This window comes from Dicentrarchus labrax, unplaced genomic scaffold (genome assembly GCF_905237075.1).
Source record: "Dicentrarchus labrax unplaced genomic scaffold, dlabrax2021, whole genome shotgun sequence".
Classification (NCBI taxonomy): Eukaryota; Metazoa; Chordata; class Actinopteri; family Moronidae; genus Dicentrarchus; species Dicentrarchus labrax.
The window spans coordinates 10,797,176-10,820,974 of NW_026136701.1; the positions used below are offsets into that span (position 1 = coordinate 10,797,176).

Genomic DNA, 23,799 nt, shown 5'->3' on the forward strand with positions numbered 1-23,799 from the left:
GTATACATTTATTTTCATTTAACTATGAACTATTTGATAGTTAACTATTTATTGCTCAATAAATCTCAGACACGTATGAAATAGTGCGAATAAGTAATCTGACAATATCTTGGTATAATGGTGTTTGAACTCATACAACCAGGGACAAGAAGACAAAGTGCATAATGTTTGCTGCTCCTGTCACCGTGGCAGCACAGCACCTAACACAGCTGACCGTGTCACGTCACCACTTCCACCGCGCAACTCTCGCGAGATTGAGTTACAGGAACTTCCACGTCAGTATCCAGTGCTCTGTTCACTGAAATCGCAACATTTGGACCCGGATTGCAATTGTTCACAACACATTTATCTGATCTTATTGCGACAACGACGGGATAAAACATGGTAAGAGACATTTAAAAGTGGTTACCGGCATGTTTTGTTTCCGTACATGTCACCTGATTAATTTTTTAAAGAAGAATTAAGCAGTGTCAAATAATAATGCATCCTTGTGAATAGCTTAGCGGCTAACTAGCTTGAGTTAGCATGAGAGCTTGTAGCTAACTGCTGTTTAACATTTCTAACCAAGGCTGCCTGTAACCTGTAACCTTTGTATGTGCTTACAGTTGTTTTGAGTCAGTTGTCGATTTAAATATTATAGGTCGTGTAAGTATAGGATTATTGGAACCTCTGAAATGTATGAGGCTCAGTGTTAGCATGCTAACGGTTACTGTACTGCCTGTCCTTTTATTCCGGGTTTTTACCTTTGACGCTACAGAGGTCTACTAAATTGTTAAATGCCCATAAAAAGCAACTTACACTGAGAGTTTGAACCGCATAGGAAAAGACACTGATGTCCTCTGTCCTTTCAGCCTCTGAGGCTGGACATTAAGCGGAGGCTGACAGCCAGGTCAGACCGAGTGAAGAGTGTGGACCTTCACCCAACTGAGCCATGGATGCTGGCCAGTCTGTACAACGGCAGTGTCTGTGTGTGGAACCACGAAACACAGGTATGATCACAAATCAATGGACCACCAATACGAAGTTGCACTAGACAGTATATAAAGACTGATAGCCAAACATTTATGCTAGAATACGGCACTTTATAATCAATGACTGATTTGACGGACACCTGAAAGTAGTGATGATGCTGCAAACCATAACCATGTCAGCAATGTTCTTTCTTTTTTTCCCCAGACTCTGGTCAAGACCTTTGAAGTATGTGACCTTCCTGTCAGAGCTTCTAAGTTTGTGGCAAGGAAGAACTGGGTCATCACTGGAGCAGTGAGTTACAACCAGTTGTTTGTGTTGGGATTACCACCCTGACCGGTGTCATCTGTGACATTTATTTTGCAAACTAGTTGTATAAAGAGAGTATGAGCTTAAATGTGTTTAACTTGGTGTGGTTATGTAGGTATGTGTAGTAAAATCTTGAGCAGTGTTAACAATTAGGCTTTATGTCTGATTATCTTTCTATACGTTTTTCTTATTTTCTGAGCTGTGTGTTCAGCTAATAATCATATTCAATAATCAATGATAATAATAATGTTTTCTCCCTTTTCTCTCCCCGTGCAGGATGACATGCAGATCCGTGTGTTCAACTACAACACCTTAGAGCGGGTCCATATGTTTGAGGCCCACTCTGACTACATCCGCTGCATTGCTGTCCATCCAACCCAGCCGTACATCCTCACCAGCAGTGGTATGCTTGTAAAGCCATGGTGTTTTGATACTAGACTTTAATCATCACACAACTTAAATGTATCTTTACACTGGTGTCCTCAAACACACATGTATTTTTGTGTGCACACATGCCTTCATGTATTTCTGTTTCTGTGTAGATGACATGTTGATCAAACTGTGGGACTGGGAGAAGAAGTGGTCATGCAGCCAAGTGTTTGAGGGTCACACTCACTATGTCATGCAGATTGTCATCAACCCCAAGGACAATAATCAGTTTGCCAGTGCCTCCCTGGACAGGACTATTAAGGTAGAGACTTGCTGTTGCTGTTGTCCCTTTTACTGCTGCTAATTTTATCTTGTCATTGGGTGAGTGCTGTGGGACACCCAGATCCTAATACAGCTTCTTTAATGACTATACATAAAGCTAAGTCTTACATTACACACCTTACCTTCTCACACACACACACACACACACACACATATATATATATAATATAATGTCATAATCATATAGTTATAGTCTCAGAAGTACAGTTCAGTAATTCTCTATCACCTCCTCTGGTTTGTTTCAGGTTTGGCAGCTAGGCTCTTCATCTCCCAATTTCACGTTGGAGGGTCACGAGAAAGGAGTGAATTGCATTGACTACTACAGTGGAGGAGACAAGCCCTACCTAATCTCAGGGGCTGATGACCGCCAAGTCAAGATCTGGGACTACCAGGTTAGAAACCTTTTCATTCTCTTAGGAAGGTGAGAGTAAGCAACAAAACACTGATCATGGAACTAACAAGTACTTAAGCCAGGCACAGGCTAATTTCCTGCTGAAAGATAGTCTTTTGTTACATTAAGTTTAAAGATTAAATCAAAGATTATAGCATACTAAAGGAACTGATAGTTCTAAAAAGATTGTGTTCTTCATTGATCTGCTAAATCCTTTATGTGAGAATCCTTAAGCATTGTGTCTATATTTAAATGTTTCAACTATCTTTCTGTCTGTGTTGTAGAACAAGACCTGTGTTCAGACTCTGGAGGGCCACGCCCAGAACGTCTCTTGTGTCAGCTTCCATCCAGAGCTGCCCATCATCATCACTGGATCAGAGGATGGTGAGCAGGAATCCCACTAAATCTCCACCAATATACACAAACGCATCTTCTTATGGTCTCATTGATCGTTGCTTTATGCAACATTACCTCCTCCCCCTGTAGGCACCGTGCGTATATGGCACTCAAGCACTTACCGCCTGGAGAGCACTCTGAACTATGGTATGGAGAGAGTGTGGTGCGTGTGCGGCCTCAGGGGCTCCAACAATGTGGCGCTGGGCTACGATGAAGGCAGCATCATTATCAAGGTGAACAGAACCAAAGAGTCCTTGAAAATTATATTTGACTGAAAAAAAATTGTCATTATGAAAAGTATCCAAAACTAAGTTGTCTTTTCTTTCTCTTCTTGTCTTTCTGCTTTGTCTTTTTCTGCTATGGAGGTGGGGCGGGAGGAGCCGGCCATGTCTATGGACTCTAACGGGAAGATCATCTGGGCTAAACACAGTGAAATACAGCAAGCCAACCTGAAGGCCATGGGTGACGCTGAGATCAAGGATGGAGAGAGACTGCCATTGGCTGTCAAAGACATGGGCAGCTGTGAAATTTACCCCCAAACCATCCAGCATAACCCTAATGGAAGGTACCACAGGCCCTTTGATTAGTTTAGACAGAAACAGACATGAGCACAACTACTGTTTGTCTTTAGTAGCCAGATTAGAGATACATTTATAATAAAATCCCTGTTACTCATTTGTGCATTTTTTTTGTGCCCTAGGTTTGTTGTGGTGTGCGGAGATGGAGAGTACATCATCTATACTGCAATGGCTTTGAGGAACAAGAGCTTTGGCTCAGCGCAGGAGTTTGCCTGGGCACATGACTCCTCTGAGTAAGTATGATGTTTGAAATAGATGAGATACTTCTCTGCACTATACCTCTGTACCAGAGAGATGAGAGTTAACTGCTTTTTTTTTTTTTTTTTTTACATTACAGATATGCCATCAGAGAGAGCAACAGTATCGTCAAAATCTTCAAAAATTTCAAAGAAAAGAAATCTTTTAAGCCCGACTTTGGAGCTGAAGGTAAGTTGAACATTGCTGTATAGTAGTATGGTGGCTTTGGAAGTGGATAGTTCCCACCGTCTTCCTCACTCGATGTGTTCCCATTCTTCCCTGCAGGGATCTATGGAGGTTTCTTGCTTGGAGTGAGGTCAGTGAATGGCCTGGCATTTTATGACTGGGAGAACACAGAGCTGGTCCGCCGCATTGAGATCCAGCCCAAACACGTAAGACTGTATTACTAAATGTAGTCTCTGGCAGTGTGTATAACCAAATTATTTGGTTATACACACAACTGTGGCTGTGGCCAGTAATTTTAATAACTCTTTCATAATTTGTCCAGATCTTCTGGTCAGACTCTGGTGAACTGGTCTGCATCGCTACAGAGGAGTCCTTCTTCATTCTGCGTTATATGGCGGATAAAGTAGCTTCCTCTCAAGAGAACAATGAAGGAGTGACCGAAGATGGTATTGAAGATGCCTTCGAGGTGGGTGTAGATGCATACACATCCCGTTTTAATTAATTTTTCTTTTTCTTTTTTTTAAAACTGTGCTTTACATTCATCATCTTTGTATTTTTGTGTCCAGGTCCAGGGAGAGATCCAGGAGATTGTGAAGACTGGTCTTTGGGTAGGAGACTGCTTCATCTACACCAGCTCTGTGAACAGACTCAACTACTATGTAGGAGGAGAGATCGTCACAATTGCTCATCTGGACAGGTACAAAAATAGATAGTTTAGCTTGAATTTAAGTGGGTATGTTTAAAGACTTTGAACGCTGTGTGTATCTCTCAAACAACATGTAAAGTCTATGCTCTTAATAATAATAACAAAAACTAAACCCTTCATAGTTGCATATGAAGTGTAGAAAAACAGCCGCTAAGCTCTAAATGTTTTGAATGCTGTGATGGATGCTGCATCTTTTCCACTTCCTGCCTTCTCTCGCTTCAGAACCATGTATCTGCTGGGTTACATACCAAAAGATGACCGTCTGTACCTGGGAGACAAGGAGCTCAACATTGTCAGCTACTCCCTGCTGGTCTCCGTCCTGGAGTACCAGACTGCCGTGATGAGGAGGGACTTTGGAATGGCTGACAAGGTGCTACCCACCATTCCTAAAGAGCAGCGGACCAGGGTGGCACATTTCCTGGAGAAACAGGTAATTTTTTATTTAATTGCAGCCTGTCAGTTTATTTCAACTTCTAAAACAGAAAAGATACAGGTGCTGCATGTTTTTTGTACGAGACTCAACAGGTAGGACTTGAAACTGAAACATAATGTCATCACTAGAATTTTATGTTAGAGTCATGCAGGGGCACTCAGTGATAGCAGATGACATTCTAAATTATAATGTTTTTTTTTAATCCCAAAGGGGTGTACACTTGTAGAATGATGGGTTTTGTCTCTGTGTCTCTTCAGGGTTTCAAGCAGCAGGCGCTGGCTGTGTCCACAGACCCAGAGCACAGGTTTGAACTGGCGCTGCAGTTGGGAGAGTTGAAGATCGCCTATCAGCTGGCTGTGGAGGCAGAGGTACGAACATTCACACACCAAACTCTATGGCATATCAAATCTTTTCCCCTTGTTAAAACATTGCCATACAGAGAGGCTCACGGTACATTTCTCATTCTAACCCCTGCAGTCGGAACAGAAGTGGAAGCAGCTAGCTGAGCTGGCGATCAGTAAGTGCCAATTCGGCCTGGCCCAGGAGTGCCTGCACCACGCCCAGGATTACGGCGGCCTGCTCCTCCTTGCCACAGCCTCCGGTAATGCCACTATGGTGGGCAAGTTGGCTGAGGGGGCAGAAAGGGACGGCAAGAACAATGTGGCCTTCATGACCTACTTCCTGCAGGGGAAGTGAGTACCAGAAGAATGAGACTGAAAGGTGGTGACATTGGTGGGCAAATAAGGAAATGTAATTTTCTACATGTCATCTTTTCTCCAGACTGGATCAGTGTTTGGAGCTTCTGATCAGGACAAACCGACTACCTGAAGCTGCCTTCCTGGCTCGCACCTACTTGCCCAGTCAGGTGTCCCGTGTGGTCAAATTGTGGAGGGAGAACCTGGCCAAGGTCAACCAGAAGGTTAGTTTTCAGGATTTTTCTTTATTAGAAACAACATTGCTACAGCAGATAATTTGTGGAAAAGCTAAGATTAAGAAAAATGTTGCCTTTTTAAAAAAGAGAATAAAAGAGTTTTAATATCTGGATATTTCCTGTTGATCATGACATGTTGTACTGAATCTTCGTTACAGGCGGCTGAGTCCCTAGCAGACCCTACAGAGTATGAGAATCTGTTCCCGGGGCTGAAAGAAGCCTTTGCAGCTGAGCATTACCTTCGAGAGACCTGTCTGGGTACCACTAGGCCTGCCAAAGATTATCCTCTTGTCACAGTGAGTTGAAAATTGACAAATAAGGCAGTTGTGTTTCTACACTATTGTCTCAATCCTCTCTACTGTATTTTAACAAGCTCTTAACATTTTTCAGCTCAATGAAGATAGGAATATACTTGAGGAGGCTCAGGGATACGAGCCAAAAGGAACCTTCATTCCTTCCGTCTCCAAGGTTTGTCTGCAGTATCTGACATTTTCCGTTGAGCAAACTTTGATCTTATATTAATTACGATTTGCTAGTTGCATCTGACCCCCTTTGTTTACCCTCTGCACCTTCTGTAATCTGTAATAACAGGATTTTACAAAGGGTTTAATAGAAATAAGAGGAACTCAGTAATATTCAAATGTATTTATTTTGGCAGACGCAGGATAGTGAGGAGTCGGTGGCAGCAGCTCCTGTTGCTGCAGCAGCTGTAATGTCTTCACTGCCTGAACCTGCTGCTCCTACAAAAGTGGACGAAGAGGAGGAGGAATTCTCAGAGTCACAAAAAGATAAGGTCGGACTTCTTCTGTCTTTATCCTTCGATTATAGTGTTATAATAATACCATAATAATTCTAAAAAGTCATTCTCCTTTGTGTGTAGACTCTGGAGGAGCTCGAGGTGGACCTGGACAACATGGAGCTGGATGACATTGACACCACAGACGTAAACCTTGATGATGACTTTCTGGATGATTGAGACCTGCTTGACCACTCTGCTGCCCAGCACTCTTCAGAGCTTATTTAAAAAAGAAAGAGAAAGAGACCAAACCCCCTTTCCCCCCTTTTTGTATTTGTACGTAAAAATATTATATTGTCATGTCCGCCTACTGGAGTGACAGAATTCAAGTAGATGGTGATATGGATAATGTTTTATTCTCAGAAGAAAAGTAGGCAGATCATGTCTATTTCAGAATCTCCATTTTGTACACCATGTATCGATTGTTTGAGGAGCGTTCACTAACTGTCCATTAAGCAATGTTATATTTACTCTTCGCTTTGTGTTGTCTGTAATGGAAAATCTAAATTCTTTCAGTCCAATAAACTGAGGTTGCTGTACATATTCACATTTGACGTGAGAGTGATTAATACTAGACCTTAAACAGTGATACTGTGATACAGTATACATATATACAGCGAGAGAAGCTGAACTGAAGTGGAATAAATGTTTTAACATATCACTAGTACTATACCATCCATCTTAATGTGAAGCACATATGGTGTAAATGTGCTCAAGTGGTAATTTGGGGGTGAACCATTAATTAGTCAGTTTGTGTAATTTGTATGTCCCACATGTCAAAATAAGCTATGATATGATGACAGATAAAGTACATGTTCTGACTTGGGGAAAACAAACATGAAGAAGAATATGCTTTAAAATAGGTTATGTCCTTTTACAGTTAATCCCTTCCTACAGCCAGTAAGATCTTAGATGGCCCTAAAGAGATAAAACACCATAAAGTGCCCTCTACAGTGGCCCAGTGTTACAGAATGTGGTAAGAGCGCCCTTCCAGTGGAGAAAGTGTTATGCAGTGCCATAGAGGCTGCCCTACATGCTAGAAAACTGGTTGGCTTCTAAGGTTAAATGGTTAATAGTTTCCTGCCTTGTTTTCATTAGAGGGGTAGTAGTTCAAATATGAATAACAAAATAAAATAGTTAGTTTTAATCTTAGCCAGCGTTTGGAACTGTGTCATTGTAAATGCATCATGATTTTCTACAAATTGAGGCCCCATCACATGCAACTGGTTCATCAGACAGCCTGAGGTCACCACTTGGTTTGATTACAGTGCCATTTAAAATGCATAAGGACATTTACATTTTGCTTGTAGTTATTACTTTAAAGTAAGTTTAAGTATTGGGTTTAATAAAATAATCTTAAGAATCTTAAACCCAAATCCTATGAGGAATAAACTGAAATAGGCTGTATATGTGAAGATAATGTGTACATATGATTTTGGTGACCTGATGACTTTTCCTCAGACATTACCATCAGGGTAAAGTTTCTATTTTCAAACCTTTGAACCATTAATCCCACATCCTAATGATTTCACATCCCTAATGTGGGTGCCCCCCTCTAGCTGCAGGGGCCTAATGCCCTTCTTTTTTCGTCCGCCTCTGTTGACTCATTCACTGCAGCAGTAAAGCTGTCACTCTCCTCCTCTCCTGTGGGTGGCGCCCCTCTGAGACAGGCTTGGACGATTTTGTGCAGTTTCGTGTGCAACAAAGTGCCGAGCTTGGCAGCTAGCGAGAAGAGAAAACCGACTCTTGACGATTGTTTACCTCTCCTGCTTTTTCAAACTGTTTTTCTCCAGTTATTTCTAAGCTTTCGGCGGCATATTGGACGTTTGATACAAACGGAAAGTAACGCGATTCAATCTTCGGACCGTGTTAGGACGCTTTGTGGAGGAGCAAGGTGCTTTTTTTTTTTTAATAGAAAGGCAGGCGTAACATCAGCGAGCTGGCGTAGAGAAGAGAGAACCAGGACTACGCAGCGTGTTGGTCAGCCAGGGAGAGCCGGGAGGACCACGGCACACCGCCGCCAGCGCCACGGGGAGTCGGGGCCCGAGAGGGAGCCTGCCAGGCCCTCGGCTTGATGCACCCTGCCTGCCTCGCCTTAGCCGCAGTCCGAGATGGGGGAGACCAAAATTATCTACCACCTCGACGACCAGGAGACACCGTATCTGGTGAAACTGTCGGTGCCGGCGGACAAAGTCACTCTGGCAGACTTCAAAAATGTCCTCAAGAAACCAAATTACAAATTCTTCTTCAAATCTATGGACGATGACTTCGGGTAACTGTTAACGCGTTTATTGTGTTTAACACGGAATCGACACAACAGCCCCGGGCTTTCTCCGCGTTAGTGCCGCTAGATTGACATTAACTTAGTTCATACCTCCTCCGGCTGGCTTGTCATCAGTTATAACGTTACCTGGCTGTCGATCATTAGCTAGCTACGTCCATTGCTGTTCCTTTGTTAGCTGCTAGCGACGAGCTCGCAGCGTTAGCGGGTCTGTTCAGCGTCCCCGACCCGTTTGTTTACATTGCTTCTGGGACTAGCTTATGCGTCTTGTGCCTTGACTTTGTCTGACCAAGTTTGGTATTTGGCACTTTCACAAACACTCGCCAAAGTCCCGAATGGCATTTTAAACCTATTTTAGATGAAAGTGGGAAGTAGAGTAGTTGACAGCAGTTATTGACGGTTGGTACTGTCAGTTGCTGTGTAGCTAATGTATGGTATGTTTCTAGCTAGCAGGCTAATGTCAGAATGTAAACGGAGAGTTTGAGTTAGTCTGTGAGTCCAGCAGGCCCCTGCTGTTGTTGTCTATTAGCCCGAGGAATGCAGAGTTGGACACAAGAATGTCCTGTTCATCACTCTGGCAGCTTTATGAGCGTGTCCTTTTGTGTTAAAACATAGCTGGAAAAGTAGACGTTTTATGTTCCTCCAGACAGTGCCCTCCACAGAGGTAAAGAAGAAAAAGAAGGGGGGGAAATGGACTGTTTTTTAAACATTTCAGCCAGGTTTCCGAAGTTGTTTTTGGCTAAACTCAAACCAGGGTGGGGCAGCAACTTCTTAACATTTGCAAGTGGGAAAGACATTTTTGGAAAGAACCTACAGCTATTCATGTTGTGAAGAGTGGAGGTATATTCTGTAAATAAACTACTGAAACCTTTACTCCGAGCTGTGGTGTAGGGTGAGCAACCTGCCAAACTGGAATAGCTCTGGTGCGCATATTTGCCCAGACTCTTAAAGAAAGTCTCACTCACCATTACTATTCCTTCCTGTCTGAAAGGCACAGTTAATGTTGCCCCCTCAAGTAGTCTGAGGCTGATTTGCCCTCTGGACTGTTTGGCAAGGTGAATTTGAGGTGCCATCTGATTCTTGGCAATCATTCAGTGAGTGGAAAGGTTTGCTGAATATTCACACATTTGAATTGGTTGAAAATGTTCAGGCGAAACCTTGTTTGCCCAGGAAATCTTTACATGCCTCTTGTTGATTTCAGAGCTAAGAGCTTTCCTTTTTAGCAGCCTTTGATGTAAAGACAAACACTATAGACTCATTTTTATATATCACCTGAACAAATGTATTTATGACATTTTCCATGTCTGTGTGGGAAGTCTCTGACATGCAGTGGTGTTGGCTGTCCACCCTGATATTCTGGGATTGTGTTTAACAGTGCTACACTGTAAAATCCTGATTGAAAGATCTGGCATGCAAAATTTAACTGGTTCCTAATTTACATTGAGTTATGTTGTAATACACAGTAGTATGTGTGTGTAAAAAATAGGGTAGTAAGTGTACTATTAAGTCAGCATTGGTTGTCCCAGTTGTCAGTGTCTGTCCCGACTGATGGAGGTATCTCCACTGACTCTAAATGCATGTTTTATTGCCCTGAGAGTGCTTTTGTGTTGGTAAAGGTTTACTGAAACAGAGCTTTGTTCTCTTTACAGGGTGGTAAAGGAGGAAATATCTGACGACAACGCTAAGCTGCCCTGTTTTAATGGACGTGTGGTGTCATGGGTAGGTTCAAAATACATCCTGGAGTAGTTTTCTGATTTGTTTGTCTGTGTTCACTGTATTTGTGTGGGCAAGTGGCTGTGTGGCAACTGCGTGCGTGCATGTATGTATAACAATGATTCCCATCTGTTGACCAGTGACCACAACCATACTCTGTCTCTAGGGAGAGGCCCCCTGCGTCTGTGATAATGTCATTATCACATAATGATCCTAGGAGCCACATACACATGCAAACACCCTGCTCTTGTGTTTTGAAGCACTTTTTAAGAAAATGAGCTGTGCTGTTTAAGTATTTTTGTCTTTGCACATGCTAGTTACCAAACACCACACATACACACATACTTTCATGTAGTATCTCATTTGGAGGGTCTAAGCAGTAATTCTTCTGTCTCCACAACACAAGAGACATCTGGTGCCGGTGCACAGCCTCCCTTCCTCTCTTCTCGACATAGAAATTGGATTAAGAGCAAGTGAAATCACAGGATAGGAGGAAAATACCCCATAACAAAGAGCCTCACTGCATGTCATCTAACAAGAAGATTGAATCTCACAGGGTGGGGAGAATAAAGTTGAGAGAAAGACTTTTCTGTGTCTTGATGCGAAAGGCTGATGCATTTGGTTAATTTAGCGCAGTGTGGTTATAATTATAGGTTTTATTTCAGAGTCATCAACACAGTGTTATCACTAGATGTGCGTGTATAATCCAGCGCGCTCGTCCTGGTGCGGTTGTCTGTTGTGGTCATTTTCATCAGACTGTGGAGGTTCATTTGGCTGTGGTTCAAAGCCAGTCCCTCTCTTTGTGTGTGTGTGTGTGTGTGTGTGTGTGTGTGTGTGTGTGTGTGTGTGTGTGTGTGTGTGTGTGTGTGTGTGTGTGTGTTTGAATCTGTTTGTTATCTCTCGGGGGCTGTTGAAATGTTCCACGTACATTGAAATGTTATCTCTGTTACACTACGTCCATTTGTTTGTCTCCACCATTCATCTGTTGTTTCAATGACCTGATTGATTGTTCTCTGGGGTCCGAGGGCTTGGCTCGCAATACTCACGTTCATCACAACAGGCCAGCAGGCAGTACTTTATTGTCAGCTGACTACCAGATTTGGTCTATCACACGCTATTATTTACACATTATCTTGGTGCACCTCAACTGTGCTGCTGTAAATACACTTCTCTTCTTTCTGCACACACAAGTAGCCTCCTTGTCAACTGAAACTAAAACAGTACAAACACAGAATATAGGTGTAAACTGCATAAAAGGCTAAACAAAATTAGTAATACTCCTTATTCTGTTATCTGTCTACCTTTTATTTTGTTATTTGCTCAGTTGCAGCACAAAATAGTTTTACTCCTCTTTTTTTTCTTTTGTTAGGCCATATTTTACTCCTCACGAAACTCTTATGGAACCCACATTTTTGTCAGTTTTCTTTAATTCCAAGTCTCTTTCTCCCCTACTCTCCATACAGTATGTGTCTTTCGCACTTTCTCTCTTACTCACGCAGAGACACTAATCAGAAATTTCCCGTCATCCCAGAAACTGAACTGAGTCATTCTAGTTGCTCATGGATTTTTCAATTTGTGTTTTTTTTTTTTTCAGTTTTAGTTTAAGATCTTTTCTGGTCACATGAAAAAAAGACATTTGAAGACATTATGGGCACTTTTCTCTCTTTTTTTTTTTTTTATAGTCCTAATCATTAATGAAAATAAATGTTAGTTAAACAGCCCTAGTGTATGGTACTGCTGACCACTAGGGAGAAAACACTGTGATTAACTTGATAGATGTGATGCCAACATGAAATGTGATTCTAGAAACATAAAAATGAACAGCCTGTGGCGCCCAGAGTGCTCACCTGGTAGAGCTGGCGCCCCGTGTACTAAGGCTGAGTTCTTGCTGCAGCAGCCCAGGGTTAGAATCCGATCTGTGGCCCTTTGCTCCATGTCATTCCCTCTTTCTCACTCCTTTCCTGTCACTCTTCAGCTGTATAAAATGAAATTGAACCAGATTCTTTGCATTGGACTTTAGTTCAAACAGCTGTATTTTTATCCGATTAAACAACAGATACAGTGTACTTGTTGAAAAGGTGCTGAATATCCCAGCTATGACAAATTTTAGCTACTCTACAGCTGCTAATAGTGGGACAGTTTTCATGTTAGCTTTTAAACTTGCTTTTGCATCCAAATCATGCAAGTACATGCTTCATATCTAATATGGACAACATCCAAGATCCATCGAGATCCATGGAAGATTGGAACAGAAAGATCTTGAGTGAACAGGACTTATGTTCACTGGAATGTGCTGAAAATAAAAGGGGAAAAAAACATGGAAATGTAAACAGCCCAGTATTTGAAATTTACCAGTCATATAATATCCCCTAAAAACACAGTCATGGTCCATTGGATAACACTTTTTCCCACACTTTGGTAACTTGGGCAACATGGGCAGCACTGTCAGGTAGACAAATCGCAAGTCTTGGCACATGCTCTCTTTCACAACTTTTTGAATCCACAGGTGCTTTTGTATAGCTTTTCTTTCAGCAGGGTATTACAGACAAATTATTTTTTACGTTTAATGAGTCATTGTAGCCCCTAAATGCTGGTAAGCCTTTAAGCAGTGACATTAAAACAGCAGATACCACCCAGCCATTGGCTATGGTGTAGTGTAAACACAGTAGTGCTCTGACGTGGGTCTGCTGCCCACTTGTTCTGTGTCTTTCAGTGTATTCTTCCCTCATGAGTGTTTGTCTCGTCCCTCTGACTGACCTGATTCTCTGTCTGTTGACAGTTGGTGTCTGGAGACGGGGCCCACACAGATGCAGGCTCAGTGGCAGATAGTTTAGAGGCGGCACCCCCTTTGGAGAGGACCGGGGGCATCGGAGACTCAAGACCACCTTCTTATCAGTCAGTATATTCAGAAAAGACTTTGTGGTGTTTTTCTTGTAGTCTGCAATAAGGAGATTCTGTGTGAGTGTTTGTGTTAGTTAAAGAGAGAGATGCCATGCGTACTTTGTGTTTGGCTCTGTGCATGTGTAATGAATGAGTCCTTCTGTGTTTCCTAATAAGTGCAGAAACAGAGGAAACAGCAAATTGAATGGGGAAAAGTATGACACCTTGTGACTGTCTAGGAGGAAACTAAATCTATCTTTTTTCTTCTTCTACCCGTGTATCATTAGGTTAACTTCATTCTGCAAAATGAATCAGACATTTTTGTTTTAATTTTAATTCTTTAATATATTTGTGAAAAAGAATCTAGTATAGTCAAAGCAAGTTTTCTCATTTGTAAGTGCAGATTGGATAAAAGTGTAAGGTGTGTGTATAAGACACATGATAGTAATGAAAAAGAAACTCTGAAATAAGTCAACCAAGACAACAAGTGCAATTCCTGCCAAATATTCAACTAAAGAGTTCAACCTCAACTAACGGAGCCAGAGAAGGCTTTATACTCTACAAGTTTGTGAAGTGATTCTAAGCAATTAATATAAACTTTTGTTTTAGTGGCTGTGAAGGGAGGTTTCCTGCTTTGATATCAATGTGTATCTCTTTTTAACACTAACTCTGACTTCTCTGCCGTCTCTGAAGTGGGAAAGCAGCAAGCGGTCGGGACAGTTTGGACAATGACACAGAGACTGGCTCCATGGTGTCGCAAAGGAGGGAGAGGCCGCGGCGGAAACACACTAACGACCAGGGTCAGAAAAGATGTTTGCTGCATTGTGATTTTGTTTTTCTCATTGTACTGTCTGTATCAGTTTTATTTCCACCATATATTCACAACTCGCCAATGTTGTTTACTTACTGTAGTTATTTTCTTCACACACACACACACACACACACACACACACACACACACACACACACACGCCTTGTGCATACATGTGTCATCCTGATCGTAATGCTGTCCCACTGCAGGTGGAAGACAGAACGGCTACTCATCGAAGGGAATGGGACGTGGGGGCGCAGAGTACGACAGCTGCTCGTCCTTCATGAGCAGCGAGCTGGAGTCTACTTCCTGCTTTGATTCAGAGGATGATGACGCAACCAGCAGGTCAGATATCCTGTAGCTCTTCATCTTTTTCTTCATAAGGGAAGTTCCCAATGAGAACAGGATTTTGGCTTGAGGAATACATCTGGTATTGCAGTTGATGGGTCTTGGCAGAGATTAGTGCAATCTAATTGTCTGGTGGTTTTTGTGGTTACCCCCCGGGTCCTCCACCAGGAGACGTAGAAATATCTGCAACCCACTTTAGAGACTCTGCTGTTCTCAGTCTTCTGGTATCTGCCAAGATTGTTTTTCCTGTTGATTCAGCTCTTAAAGGATCTGGATAAAACCTATATCAGTGTATGAGTTTCCCTGTACCACAGCAAAACATCTGGGTATTGGTGTCAACAGGTGTTTTTATTTATGACATCATCTGTCGTGGTTTTTAAGCTTACATCAGGTATACATTTTTCTGATAATTAATTTATATGGTATAATTTCTTTAGTCAAGCAGACATTTAGCAATAACTATTTGTTTTTTAGTTTATATGTTACATAATTTACATATTTGTGTACATGGTGTAGTGGTACTTGGATAAATGGGTATACTCATTTATGCCGCAATTTGTTTTTAAAGCAGCCCATCTAGAAAAGGATACACACCTTGTGTTACAAGCAGTGGCAAGACTACTCTTTCATGTTAAGCGTACCCAGAAATGGGTCAGTAGTATTTTCACATTGTCACTTAACCTGTGCTGCTTGACTACTGGGAGAAAGGATCATTATAAAATCAGCATTAGCCACAGAAGAAGTGCAGATTTTGCAGTATCAGTACTGGCTCACAGATGGGTGAGACAACTACATAATTATGAATTTTAGTGAAGCATTCCTTATGTTCCTTCCCTATTTACTCCATCCACTCACAAAAGTTGGACATGTATGTTATGCCTTTTCCATCCTAGGAAAAATAAATTCAGCTCACAAAACATTACTGAATGATGCACATCAAAGGGGATTTAAAAATGGGTATACCCAGTGCCGACTGAAAATAAGTGGGTATACTCCATAAACTTGTGTATACCATGCACTACACCACTGTGGTGTATAGTTTCTAACATATATGCTTTTATTCTTTTCTTGTACTTAGATTTAGCAGCTCCACTGAGCAGAGCTCCTCTCGCCTAATGAGACGACACCGCCGTCGCCGACGAAAACCTAAGGCCTCCAACATGGACAGGGTGAGGTCATACACACCTTGCATGTACAGGACTGCAAATCAGCCTCAAACTTCTTTATTAAAATTGTGTTCCAGTTTGTGACTTTTGTGTCCTTCCTTAATACTATTTATTCATACTTATTTCCTTTCCAAATTTTGTATCATTCTTCCTTCCAGTCTTCGTCATTCAGCAGCATCACAGACTCCACCATGTCTCTGAACATCATCACTGTCACTCTCAACATGGGTAAGTGGCCAGGTGCAAACTGCACACAGAATGCAGTTTGGTTTGTTGGGATGTATAGACTTAATAATAAATAGACTTCTTAATAAAGCCTCCTTATCACATACTGAGCCCAAGTTCAAAAATTCCTTTCACCAGACTGGAAATTATGCAGATATAATCAGTTTGTTCCATATTGATGCAGATCGTCATCTTTTCTGTCTTTACCATTGCCTCACTTAACTCTTGGATACATGTGTGTTCCTTTCCTCTTCAGAAAAGTACAACTTCTTGGGCATCAGCATTGTGGGTCAGAGTAATGAGAGGGGAGATGGTGGAATCTACATCGGCTCGATCATGAAGGGAGGAGCTGTGGCTGCAGATGGACGCATAGAGCCCGGGGACATGCTGTTGCAGGTGTGTGTCTGTATGTGTTTGTAAGAAGGAGAGAGAGAGACATACACAAAGGATAAAACATGTGTATCTATGCATAACTGGGACGTGGACTAGCAAAGTAAGTTTGCATGTGTGTGTAGGTCGATCCTTGGTTTACTGCCAGCACCTGCCAATGAAATGACTTCAGACCAATTGAAGGGGTTTTCATTTAGATGGCCTTCTTTAAAATCATTTGAAAAAATATGTATATACTATGATCAACTATAATTGAAGATTTCTACAAAATGTATTGTATTCCAATGTGATGTCTCAGTTAGTTGTCTTTATGGATCTAATGATCATTTCCCATTGCCATTATTTGTTGAAAACCCACTTCTAAATTTGAGTATGGTTTGCCATGTTTAACACTGTCAACCCCACTAATAGCTTTGTGTGATGGGATTTATTCAAATAACTAGGTCTGAAAAAGGTTTATACTTTTGTAGGAATACAGCAGCTTAGTGCCAATGCTTTATTGTCATAATGAATTGTATTTTTGCTCAAATATATATTTTTACAACCTGAGAGATTGTTTAATTATTTTCTTTCTTTAACTTGTATCCCTGTAGGTGAATGACATAAACTTCGAGAACATGAGTAATGATGATGCAGTTCGAGTGCTGCGGGACATTGTGCACAAGCCGGGGTAAGCAGCACACATTAATACATACATGCATATTCTTTAACAGCAATAAATAAAGATTTTCTTCCATAAAACACAGGTACAAAACAAGGTTGAAGCTGAAAGTGTTATTTGTCTCTCTGTTTGTTACCAGACCCATTACCCTGACAGTGGCCAAGTGTTGGGACCCAAACCCTCGGAGCTGCTTCGCTCTGCCTAGGAGTGAGTGTTTGACTCTTGTCCCTTTTGTCCTTTTAATGTCAGTAAGATGCATACCTGCAAATACATGCAGAGCCATCTGTTTTGATATGTGTTACTCAAGTAATGTCATCAGCTCTAACTGCGTACCGTACGTTTGATTCAACAGGTGAGCCGATCCGACCCATTGACCCCGCTGCGTGGGTGTCTCACACTGCGGCCATGACTGGGGTATACCCTGCGTATGGCATGAGCCCCTCCATGAGCACCGTCACCTCCACCAGCTCCTCCATCAGCAGCTCTATCCCTGAGACTGAACGTGAGTCACATCACCCTCTGCAGCTTTCTGTTATGGCGCAGTTATTTAAAACATCTCACAGCCGACCTTAACTCTTAGAAACAGTTTTCTCTTCACTTTTCTTTTGTCACGATAAGAATTTTTGCTCGCATTCTTCCCCCCTTTTTGTATTTGCAAAGTACTTCTTTGTTTTACTGTCCCTCTCTTCCTCTCTATCAGAGAACCTACTTGTTAGAGTACTTTTGATTAATTTGACTGTTTATACTATGATGAGGTGAGTCCCCCAGGATTTCACCTTTTGAACGTTCAGCTCTCAATTTGGAGCCCAAACTCTCCAACCTCCAAAAATGCAGTAAATTCAGTATCTTCCTCAGTAAATCTGAGTGTTAAGTGTGGCCCTGCCCTCTCACTGCATTCCTGTGACTACTCTCTGTTCCAGCTTTTACTGTGTTCGGCCTCACAACTTCCATCTGCTCAATAACTCTTGTCAAAACTAAGCCATAACTCACAACTCTCATCTTCCCTGTAATCTTTGGAAAGACAGTGGTGTTTTTTCTTTCTTTCTGGAGAACAGTCTTTCTTCTCTCAACACACTTTCTTAACCAAATTGATGTGATTCACATTTGTGTAGATTTTCCCTCTCAGACGGAACATAAATTTCATGTGATCACTGAAAAAAGTCTAAATCATTTAAACACTGTAAAAAATAATACTGTTACATCTTGCATTTCTGGCTGCAATTTATGGTTTAATGGTGCATTTTTCATATACTTTGGATAATTGGCGAATCGTATTCTTGCCAGGGGTTATTTCAAGTGCAGCTACAGTGGCGTTGTAAAAAAAAAAGGTAACCTTAAATATCACTGCCTCACAATCAGACCAATGGCTTCTTTCCATGCTCACTATTTTCCTTGAGTGTTCAATGATAATACAGGGTCAAATCTATCATGGGCAAGATCTGTTCAACCATTTCTCCTTTGATTAAAAACCTCAACATTACATAATGCAATGCAGCCAAAAACTTAAAAGGCTTGAGTTTTGCATAAAGGCTTTGACTGTTATGTGCACAGCTGCAAAGCTTCATGTTGAAACGTCAGTGAAGGCGAGTCTATGTGAGAAAAACAAGTATTATTGTGTTTGCAAATGCTGAAAGCATTTAAAGGTCTGCTGTGGAACCTTTAGGAGGATCTTTTGGCAGAAATGAAATCATATTCATGGGTATTTTTTAATTAGTGTATAATGTAGAAAATGTAGAAATATTTTTATTGTTACCTAAGAATGAGACGTTTTTATCTACAAAGGGAGCAGGTACTTTACAGTAGCCCAGAACAGACAGAACAAATACTGGCTCTCTCATAGTTTCTCCTACATGCTTGGAAGGCGAGGGTGAGGTGAGCTTTAGTTGTAATGTGAAACCTCACCGCTGCATGCCACTAAATCCCATACACTGGTTGTTTTAAAGTAGAGGTACAAAAAATTATTTCTCAGGTACTAAATAAGTTTTAAATTATGTTTCCTCTTAGAAGATTAGAAAAACATTTATTAATTCACTTCTGCTTCTTAATAAGTTATTGCAAACTGAAAAGAAATTTTTTCTTTGAAATAAGGGAAATCACTGATTGAAGCAGAGGTACATTATACAGGTTGAGGAACACTAAACACTTTCTAAAAACATATTATGTAGGAATGCAGTGAACGTTAGTGAGATGAAGTGTAACAGTATAATAGTATTCTAGGGGAACATTTAATTCAATATGATTAGGGTTTTGTTGGGGTTTTGACAAGACCCGCTCTGTTGTAGTCCAATTCAAACAAAAATCCAGCCTAATCCAGTTTGATTCATGATCAAGACAGAACGGGGGTCAAATTGCAGCCCAGACCACAGGAAACCAAATGTTATTCGAGGCAAATTCCAAAACAGACCAACACTTTTGGAGTTGTCTAGATACAGTAACAGCACTCAGCTGTGCTTTCATTGAATTTGTAGGAAACCAAACAAAACAATTGCAAGATTATTTGTCCTTTTGAACGGATTCAGTGGGGATAAAAAAGTCAGATGTGAGACGGATCCGACACAAACCATTTGAACCCTGACAGGATCATATGGTTTAGCTCCCATGGTAAAATGTATGTGTGTCCTCTGATCTTTCCCAGGATTCGATGACTTCCACCTCTCCATCCACAGTGATATGGCAACCGTTGCTAAGGCCATGGCCTGCCCAGAGTCAGGTCTGGAGGTGCGGGACAGGATGTGGCTCAAGATTACCATCGCTAACGCCTTTATTGGTATGTCCGTGAAAGCATAGAGTGTGGTCCAGCATTTGTTGTTTCATTCATCAGCATGCACTCCCATCTCTGTTGTGTGTCAGTAATGTGGCTGAAATGATGCCTTGTATGTTGTTGATTGTTTGATTTGTCATTTGTGAAAATTTTCATTGTGAGAAATGAATAATAATAATCTCAATAATCGATTAATGTAGTTTTTCTGTATTGCTCCAAGTTGCACATCATAGCAGTAGTATTTCCTTTGTTTCATTCTGTAAAAGATATTTGGGTTTGTTGTTGATCAGTTTCTGAAAAATGTCACATAAATAAATATGGATGTTAGTCTATATCAAAGAGTTATAGAACGTGATAAAACTGTAAAATTCACATGTCCAGTACCTAAGATGTGTCTGTGTTTGTGTCGTCAGGTTCTGATGTGGTGGACTGGCTCTTCCATCATGTGGAAGGGTTCTCAGATCGCAGAGAAGCCCGTAAATATGCCAGCAACCTGCTGAAGGCCGGCTACATCCGACACACTGTCAACAAGATCACCTTCTCTGAACAGTGTTACTATATCTTTGGAGACCTCTGTGGCAGTAAGTTAATCTGCTGTGATATATGTTATATAATATAGTATCTGTGCTTCCCCCAATGTCTATACAGTCAGCTGTAGAGTAAAGCAAGACAAACTGTCTACAAACGTGGTGTTACTGTGGGAGTCTAAATCAGTTCTTTCTTTTATCTCCCTCAGACATGACCCACCTGTCTCTCCATGACCACGATGGTTCTAGCGGAGGTGCCTCAGATCAGGACACTCTCCCTCCTCTGCCCCATCCTGGGGCAGCCCCCTGGCCCATGGCCCTGCCCTACCAGTTCCCTATTCCACACCCATATGACCTGCCACAGCCCTTCCATGGTGGACCAGGCGCAGGCAGTGCAGGAAGTCAGCACAGTGGTGAGTATAGTTACAACATACTGTGTGTGTTCAGCGCCACCAACAGTCGAGTGTTCTTCACAAAAACCGCAGCAGTAGAGACCTTGAATTCATGTCAGTAACAACAACTTTTGATGATAAGACATTTTCATGGTGGAAGAAGCATCAAAATGCTCATAGAAACTTCTCCAATGGCTGCAGATTCCTTTTCTCCATTATCCATCTGTATCCTGCACCAAAATGTGATACTTTTGCTGTTACTCAAGAGCAACACAGAAACAGTAAAACATTAATTAGAAACTTTGTAACTGATAAGAATTCATGTTAGAAACAGTGGTTTATATCTTGTGAAGAAACTACACACCTTTAACAACCTCTTTTTCAAGCCTACAGAAACTTGAAAAAGAAATTCAGAGAGGTTTTGGCTGAAGGGTCATTTTGCTCAGAGGTATACACCATCATTTTGGGGTTTGACAGCCTGTTTGCTGTCTTACCCAAAGCCAGATAAGAATATCAACATACATATTATCTCCACACTTTGTATACAGTTATAGCATGTTCAAATGAGCTTACTTTAAAGACTTGACGGAAACAGCTTAGAAAAACATCCCGTCGAACAGCTCCAAAGCTACCTTATTTGCATGTTTTTATTTTGTGTATTTAACGTGTAGAAATAGAAAACCAGACATTGTGGTTTTAGGAGCAGTTTGCTTACGCAATGGAGATATTTACTGACCAACAACAGCTGGGCACACTGACTGCACAAAACATCTCAGACATCCTGTCCTCATTTTGTGGTTGCACACTACCACTGGATTTATTGCTGAATAGTGTCTTCAGGTTACACGTTAAGTTTTATATTAGTTATGTGTATTTTATTCATTTTAAAGTTGGTGGTAAGCTAGTCCCAGAACTAGACATATCTAAAACATGCAATCTCACACACTCACAATCTGTCTGTGAGTTTGCTTCTCAAAATGTCAGAAAGCTTTTTAAAAGCAGAAACTGAAGAATTTGCCTCAAAAGCAAGCAAGCTATTTGTGGTAATAAAATGAAAACATGTAATTGCCTTCAGTAATAGCTAAGCTTTGCTGTGAAAGGCAGTGAATGCTCAGTGACCATGTCTGCATTAGTCATGCAGCTCTCCTGAGAGTCTCCCACAAACTGGGTCAGTACTGCCTGCGTTACTTCACTGACGCCCAGATGGGAGTGAGTGGCTCATGTAGGTCACATTTAGATTTAAATGTAAAAAATGTAATGTGTGTATTTCACTATTAATCATTGTCTCTTGTACTCTGTCTACAGGAAGCAGTGGTTCTAACTGCAGTAAGAACGAGGGTAGGAAGTCCGGCGGCAGCGGCAGTGAAACTGAGGTCAGGAGCCACCGAGCTCCAAGCGAGCGCTCGGTGGCTCCCCCTAGTGAGCGAAGCATCCGTAGCTCTGTCAGCCACCGCAGTGCCAACTCTCACTCAATCGCATATGGTCCTGGCCTTGTCTATGGTCCCCCTGGCCTGCCCCCCCAGCCCCCACATCTGTCTACAGCTGCACCTGGCGCCCCACCGGGCAGAGAGCTCGCCTCCGTGCCACCTGAGCTCACTGCCTCACGCCAGTCTCTGCGCCTGGCGGTGGGCAATGCCGGAGAGTTCTTTGTTGATGTGATGTAACGCAAGTTGTTGGCTGATAACGAAGTAGCAGATTGGGCTGAGGAGGACAGCATGATGGGACCGGAGGGAGGGAAGATTGCAAAAGCTGTAACCCAAGACCTTGATTCCACTCTCCTGAAATCAGAAATGGAACCCACCCCTGTTGTGTATGCTGAGAGAAAATGTTCCTCCTCTCTTGTGCTTTTCTTCCTTGTAGTAGTGGTCATACTTTCTTCAGTGAAGAAACCCCCTCGCTCAAGATGGAACCAAAGCGCCTCTCTCAGTTTCCGCTCCTCAGTGGGGAAGAGTTTGCATGAGGACAAAGAGAAGGAGAGGGGGGGAGGGAGGCGAGGCAGTGGAAACGGACAGCTGGGGAAGATGACTCAGCCCTTTTTTTACATGGATGTTTTTCATTTGTTCTCTTCACTCTTCCCTCCTCTCTGCCTTCCTTATCTAAAATTCTCTGTCCTCCCCCACCCGTGTTCACGCCAAAACTGAAAGAAGCCTCTTCCCTCCTTCTGTACTTTCAGTTCCCCCTGACCTCTAACGGAAAAAAAAAAAAACCCTGAAAGAAAGCTGACATGAACACTAACTGTTAACCTTATTCAGACTTTTTAAATGTTTGCTTGACTTAAGAGAGAAAGAAATGGAAAAATGTGTATGTAGTGCAAGAGAATTGCAGTCCTTCTTACTGTAAGAATGAATTTGTTTTATTATATACGTAGTTGGTCACAACTAGATTCATTTTTCAACGCTTAACATGAGCATCCAGCTTCAAGAGTCATTTTTACACTACTCAGCTGCATTTTCATCTGTTAACCAGAGCATTTTAAGACTCTGTGTTGTGATAATGTATAGTGGAAAAAAAATTTCTTACCATGTCTTTCACACTACTCTTTTATCAAGAAAAAAAATGTCTTTTTATTTATAAATATAGTTTTATGACTTAACTTTGCTGCTTTGTGTTATGTTTGTGTTTGTGTTGTGTGTGTGTGTGTGTGTGTGTGTGTGTGTGTGTGTTCCATGGTACCTGAGCTCATATTTGCATTAAAAGGGGGTGGATGCCAGACAGTCCAAACTCGGGAATGTGAAGGTTAGGCTATCTGGTGCACAGATGAGTGTGTGTGGGCTGTGGGTGTGTGTGCATGAGATCAGCCTGTGTACACTTAGATTCGCCTCCAAACTGAATGACCCTTTGCAAAATGTTCCCTGTGGTTAAAAGGGGGGGAGCTCCTGTAGAGAGGCGATTTGATTCAACCTGGACCAAAAAAAAGAGTCGAATCAGATGGACTCCACAGGACAGAATAAAATAAGACCACCCACACAACCATTAGTTTAAAGGACAAACATTTCCTGTT

At 41.7% G+C, this 23,799-nt stretch overlaps 2 protein-coding genes across 2 annotated transcripts; both read left to right on the top strand.

Moving 5' to 3' along the window:
• The first annotated feature begins 244 nt into the window (after positions 1-244).
• On the top strand, positions 245-7,190 carry copb2 (COPI coat complex subunit beta 2). Its single transcript, XM_051397067.1, has 22 exons — positions 245-384; positions 852-989; positions 1,177-1,263; positions 1,555-1,681; positions 1,821-1,969; positions 2,235-2,381; positions 2,665-2,764; positions 2,867-3,009; positions 3,142-3,341; positions 3,477-3,587; positions 3,692-3,780; positions 3,877-3,983; positions 4,100-4,243; positions 4,344-4,474; positions 4,706-4,913; positions 5,174-5,284; positions 5,394-5,608; positions 5,697-5,835; positions 6,006-6,143; positions 6,238-6,315; positions 6,506-6,640; positions 6,728-7,190. Exons 1-22 carry the CDS (start codon positions 382-384, stop codon positions 6,821-6,823), a joined length of 2,796 nt encoding a protein of 931 aa, XP_051253027.1. The 5' UTR covers positions 245-381; the 3' UTR covers positions 6,824-7,190.
• A 1,104-nt stretch (positions 7,191-8,294) lies between these two features.
• LOC127361916 (segment polarity protein dishevelled homolog DVL-3) lies at positions 8,295-23,391 on the top strand. The gene is made up of 15 exons (XM_051397080.1): positions 8,295-8,915; positions 10,574-10,643; positions 13,417-13,532; positions 14,211-14,317; positions 14,538-14,673; positions 15,755-15,845; positions 16,001-16,070; positions 16,324-16,463; positions 17,051-17,127; positions 17,258-17,325; positions 17,471-17,620; positions 19,754-19,885; positions 20,293-20,460; positions 20,616-20,819; positions 22,104-23,391. The coding sequence occupies exons 1-15, from the start codon at positions 8,755-8,757 to the stop codon at positions 22,460-22,462; spliced, it is 2,049 nt and encodes a 682-aa protein (XP_051253040.1). The 5' UTR covers positions 8,295-8,754; the 3' UTR covers positions 22,463-23,391.
• The last annotated feature ends 408 nt before the right edge of the window (positions 23,392-23,799 follow it).

What these genes read in the sequence shown, in the direction of transcription:
- copb2 (XM_051397067.1), top strand. An exon ending in TCAAGATCTGGGACTACCAG is followed by an intron (nt 2,382 to 2,664) that starts GTTAGAAACCTT and finishes TCTGTGTTGTAG; the next exon opens with AACAAGACCTGTGTTCAGAC. An exon ending in CAGCATAACCCTAATGGAAG is followed by an intron (nt 3,342 to 3,476) that starts GTACCACAGGCC and finishes TTTGTGCCCTAG; the next exon opens with GTTTGTTGTGGTGTGCGGAG.
- LOC127361916 (XM_051397080.1), top strand. Translation starts at nt 8,755, where the DNA reads ATGGGGGAGACCAAAATTATCTACCACCTCGACGACCAGGAGACACCG. An exon ending in TCTATGGACGATGACTTCGG is followed by an intron (nt 8,916 to 10,573) that starts GTAACTGTTAAC and finishes TTCTCTTTACAG; the next exon opens with GGTGGTAAAGGAGGAAATAT. An exon ending in CCGGGGACATGCTGTTGCAG is followed by an intron (nt 16,464 to 17,050) that starts GTGTGTGTCTGT and finishes GTATCCCTGTAG; the next exon opens with GTGAATGACATAAACTTCGA.